The following is a 5,000-nucleotide window of genomic DNA, read 5'->3' on the forward strand; positions in this document are numbered from 1 at the left end:
GTTCCCAAGAGAGCAAAAGCTCGAAGCATCAAATGATAACTTGCAGAGTGTAGCTTTGAACTCGAGCTACAAATTTGTGGCGAATGACACGTTAGCTGGGATGCGCATTCGAGTCTGCGCCATTAACTCCCGGCCGCGAGTTCTCATAAATTCAAAAGCCTTTTTATTCGGAAACTCTAACGACACTCGACTTCTGCAGAGTGCGAGTGACATCAAACGAAACTAGAAAATTAATCAATATAGAGAATGGATAATAATATAAAAATAGACGTTCTCACAAATTCTTTCAATTCTGCAATTCTATTACTCGGTTCTCCGAAAAAAAAAATACGGAGAAATAGAAATATCTAAACGAAAGCAATATGAAAAGCGATACGAAAAGCAAGTGTTTTTTTTATCTTATTTCTAATGTAACTGAAGAGAAGGCAGACGTAATTATCCCGTGTGTCTGATAGACTCCGCCACGCTTCGGATGCGTAAATTTTCATTTGCCCGGAGCAAGACCAGAAGAAAACGATACAACGAAGTAAAAAAAATCCATTATCTTTGTCATTCTCAGTCACATTTGAGAGAGAGAGGGAGTGGGAGTGAGTGTGTAGAGAGTGAGACGAAAGATAGATAGATAGAGAGAGAGAGAGAGAGAGAGAGAGAGAGAGAGAGAGAGAGAGAGAGAGAGAGAGAGAGAGAGAGAGAGAGAGAGAGAAGAGAGAGAGAGAGAGAGAGAGAGAGAGAGAGAGAGAGAGAGAGAGAGAGAGCAACAGAGAGAGAGACATAAGAGAGTGAGCGACAGAGAGAGAGAGAGCGCGCGAGAGAGGGAGAGCGAGAGAGAGAGAGAGAGGGACAGAGAGAGAGAGAGAGAGAGAGAGAGAGAGAGAGAGAGAGAGAGAGAGAGAGAGAGAAAGAAAGAGAGAGAGAGAGAGAGAGAGAGACAGAAATAAAGAAGGGGAGAGAGAGAGAGAGAGAGAGAGAGAGAGAGAGAGAGAGAGAGAGAGAGAGAGAGAGAGAGAGAGAGAGAGAGAGAGAGAGAGAGAGAGAGAGAGAGAGAGAGAGAGAGAGATAAAAGTGAGAGACAGACAGACAGACAGATAGAGAGGAAAGGAGAAGAGAGGAGAAAAGAGGAAAGAAGCGAAGAGAAGAGAAGCGAAGAGAAGAGAGAGAGAAATGAATCCTAGAGCCACCGAGCGATCCGACTTATCACCCTCTGCCATCGGCGGCGCCAAGGACCCGCCCCTTTCCCCGTCGCGGCGACAGGGGAACCTCTTCGCCACAGCCCCCCCCCCCCCCACCACCACCACGATGCCGCCCCGACCAGGAGATAGCCAGCCACGAACCTTATATCCTTGAAAATAAATCATGCAATCATCCCACTCGAGTCTGGTGGCCGCTTTTGTTTCGGGGAACCAGCCTCTCCCGGCGCGGCCATAAATTCCTGGCCACAATTAGTAAACCACAAGTGGGTCCCTCTGGCCATCGCCTCGCGTTCAAAAGCCCCGACGGAGGAGAGTGGCAGCGACCTCTGCTCCCGTGAACTCGTTCGTTTATTCGGGGGAACTGACTGATATCACTGATTTATGGCTCCTGGGTTTAATTTGTTTACTTAATTCATCGCCTGTGAAAATTCGCGCGGTTTACAGTGGGCAGCTGGGATTTTATATGACTGTTTATGGTTCCCAGGCCATTATTAGATGCATCGTATTTTTTCAGAACATTATTTTTTTATTGTAATCAGCTGAGGAAAATTACGTAAAAAAAAATAAAATCGACAAACCAATGACAAAAAAAAACACACGCGTCTGAATTTCCTTCACAAATTTCCACACAAAAAATAACCTCTTAAAAGAATTCTCATTATGAAGGACAGTCGGAAAAAAGGATAAAAAGCGAAGAGGGGGGAGCGGTAGGCACGGGGGGAACGGACAAGGAAATAAGATCTTGTTTTATAAGCTATAAATCGCCATCTTCCAGTGAGCGAGCAGGGAGGGGAGAGGAGCAAGGGCAGGATGGAGTAATGAGGAGGAGACATACCTGCAAAGGGGGCGGGGTGTCGGGGGGCGTGGCGTCCAACTTGATGTCTGTGGCGGCGTATTCCTGGCTGAGACGCACTCGGTCTTCGCCCTGCAAGGATGCCAGACGATTGCTAGTTTTTTCATTTTGATTTTTGGGGGATGTAGGTTTGGGAGGATGGGTGAGGTTTCAAGGGGGAAGGGGAAGGTCAGGAAGAGAGGAAAGGAGAGGAGAAGACGGAATGGGAGAAGAGGGAGTGGGAGGGGTGGGGAGGAGAGAAAAGGGGAGGGAAAGGGAGGAGAGGGGAGAGAAGGGGAGGGAAGGAGAAGCGAGGGGAGGGGAAGAGAGGAAATGGGAGGGGTGGGGAGGAGAGGAAAAGGGAGGGGAAGGGAAGGGAAGGGAAGGGAAGGGAAGGGAAGGGAAGGGAAGGGAAGGGAAGGGAAGGGAAGGGAAGGGGAGGGGAGGGGAGGGGAGGGGAGGGGAGGGCAGAGGAGAGGAGGGAAGGAGCGGGAAGGAGAAGCGAGGAGAGGGGAGGGCAGGGGAGGGGAAGGGAGGGAGGAAAGGGTAGAATAGGAGAGGAAAGGAGAGGGAAGGGGAGGATAGGGAAAGGGGAGGGGAGGGTAGGGAGGGGAGGGGAGGAGAGGGGAGGGGAATGGAGGAAAGGGGAGAGGAAGAAAGGGGAGGAGAATGAAAGAGGGAGGAGGAGGAGGAGGAGGAGGAGGAGGAGGAGGAGGAGGAGATGATGGAGAAGGAGGAGGAGATGGAGGAGGAGGAGGAGGAGATGGAGGAGGAGGAGATGGAGGAGGAGGAGGAGGAGATGGAGGAGGAGGAGATGGAGGAGGAGGAGGAGATGGAGGAGGAGGAGGAGATGGAGGAGGAGGAGGAGATGGAGGAGGAGGAGGAGATGGAGGAGGAAGAGATGGAGGAGGAGGAGGAGGAGGAGGAGGAAAAAAAAGTAGGAGAGGAGGAGTTGCTGAGACTCAACTGAGTGTTTTCATCAGCAATGTGCACATTAAAGGATTCAACAAGGAAATAAGAAGGAAAATTTGTTTATCAAATTCAGAGAAAACATTTCATGAGGGTCAAAGAAAAAAGCCATGTAGTAGTGACATTGTGTCCCCCTTCATGCTCCCCAGAGACATTCCTAAATCATCCTTAGAGTATACATTATATTTTCATATGCTAGTTCCTTGTCCTGACTTCTTTTTTTTTTAACAGAAAACTTTATAATTTACACTACTACAGCTTAATATAACATTTATTAACTAACGATTACCTCCTTAAAGCAACATCTGACTCACGTAAATACATATCTGGCATCTGGAATGGACATAATAATAACCCTAGACCAGCAAATGATAACAGGATTATTCAAAATTGTTCAAATAAATTATGTGCAGTGGTCCCGCTCTGAGATGCCCTTCTAGTGGCCTTGTACATTTAAAAACCAAGTCTCGACTTTTATTACCTCTTAAAGATGACTGTATTACGAGCAAAAGTCCTAATCAGGGATATAAAAATAACTGGTTGAAACACAACAATGAATCTCGTTAAATATTCCATGAAGCAGCCAGTGGCAAGGAAAGCATTTCTACGCTGCCCTTGATGCAGTTCTACATTACACTCTCTATATCTGAGATAACTTGTATAACTGTAATTAAGTTTTCAGCTTTAAAAAAGTTTATATAAGGGGAAAGTATGGCAGAGAGTAGTTCCTTGATGGAAAGTAAATGCATAAAAATAAGCATCTCTGAACGTCATACACATAATAAAATAATTTATCTTCCTGCCAATTCTCAAAATGATTAAAAGTCTTTCTGCTAAATTAAATAGACACTTCCTTCTTGATCTAGACTTAATACAGTAAGGGAATGTAAATGTATACATATATATTCCCTTTTTGAGGAACTGACATGGATCTATTTGAGCCTTGCTATATTCTAGAACCTGTTTCTTTTTTATCTCTAGACCTACATGCAATCAGAGGAGCAACCTCACCTTATATCAAAGACTTATTAGCTTATTAGCTCCATAACAGAAACAAGAACTCTAACAAAACTCATATACTCATTCTTTTAACTATTAAAATATATGATGCATGTAAGCCCCTGAAAGTCAGGCACTCTAACCTTAACATACAAGTTAACCAAGATCCAACCCAGACTGCCTCAGAGAAAGGGAATAATGACAGAACCACCTTATGCAACATCTCCTTGCCTTGCAATGCTCTTGAGCTTACTATCCTAGGATTTCCCCCTCTTTGGGTCATAGTAATCAGTAAAGGAAAATACATGTTTATTTTTGTTTGTTTGTTTGGAAGATGACCTCTGCATCTTAAATTTCCATAAGTCAACAAGTTTATTACTAACTATAAAATACTTTTCACAGAGATATGTTCCCCTTTTAACCCCAGCCTATTTAGGTGATGCAGGCAGATCTGTATGCAAATCACACTTGCCAGGAATGCAACATCCCCTGGGGCTGTTGTGTAAGCACAACCATCAGGAATAAGAAATAAGAAAGTAAAGTAAGCATAGTAAAAAACCCATATTAGTCTGCTTGTTAATGTGTAAATGAGACAGAAAGATGTGCATTTCTGAATAAGAATTGGGGTGAATGCTCTACTGTTATATCAACAAGTTTTGTGAGAAACTTTATTTATTCAACTTCATACTCAATCATTTGTTACCTTCTTTCAATGACAACAAAATATAATCAACCATCATGAAAATGTCACTCTCTTTTACTAGCATCATGTAAACTCATTACTCACTTGATGTTTAATAGCCTCGAGTAATTTGCTGCGCTCCTTTTTGAGGCTGTCGATCTCCTGGGCTGTCCTGGAGCATCGCACTCCTCCCACCTCCAAGAGTGCGAGATGAGCATCTTTCTCACTGAGAGCAGACGTCAAAGCTTCATGCCTGTACAAGGAGAGGAGGAAATAATTAATATCAGAGTATAAGAAAAGCAACTATAAAGCTTCCTCAAAAAAAAGT

At 44.4% G+C, this 5,000-nt stretch overlaps 1 protein-coding gene across 26 annotated transcripts in view; it reads right to left on the minus strand.

Moving 5' to 3' along the window:
- brp (ELKS/RAB6-interacting/CAST family member bruchpilot) overlaps positions 1-5,000 on the minus strand; it is a 305,657-nt gene that overhangs the window by 8,614 nt on the left and 292,043 nt on the right. For all 26 annotated transcript variants that reach the window (XM_086539049.1, XM_086539052.1, XM_086539047.1 and 23 more), the window contains 2 exons: positions 4,778-4,925; positions 2,026-2,115 (listed from right to left, as the gene is read on the minus strand). In XM_086539049.1, coding sequence (XP_086395175.1) covers positions 2,026-2,115; positions 4,778-4,925 — 238 coding nt within the window. The remainder of the gene's footprint in view (positions 1-2,025; positions 2,116-4,777; positions 4,926-5,000) is intronic.

The sequence above is a fragment of the Penaeus japonicus genome, unplaced genomic scaffold (genome assembly GCF_977035675.1).
Source record: "Penaeus japonicus unplaced genomic scaffold, GWHDUDI00000001_assembly GWHDUDI00000008, whole genome shotgun sequence".
NCBI lineage: Eukaryota > Metazoa > Arthropoda > Malacostraca > Decapoda > Penaeidae > Penaeus > Penaeus japonicus.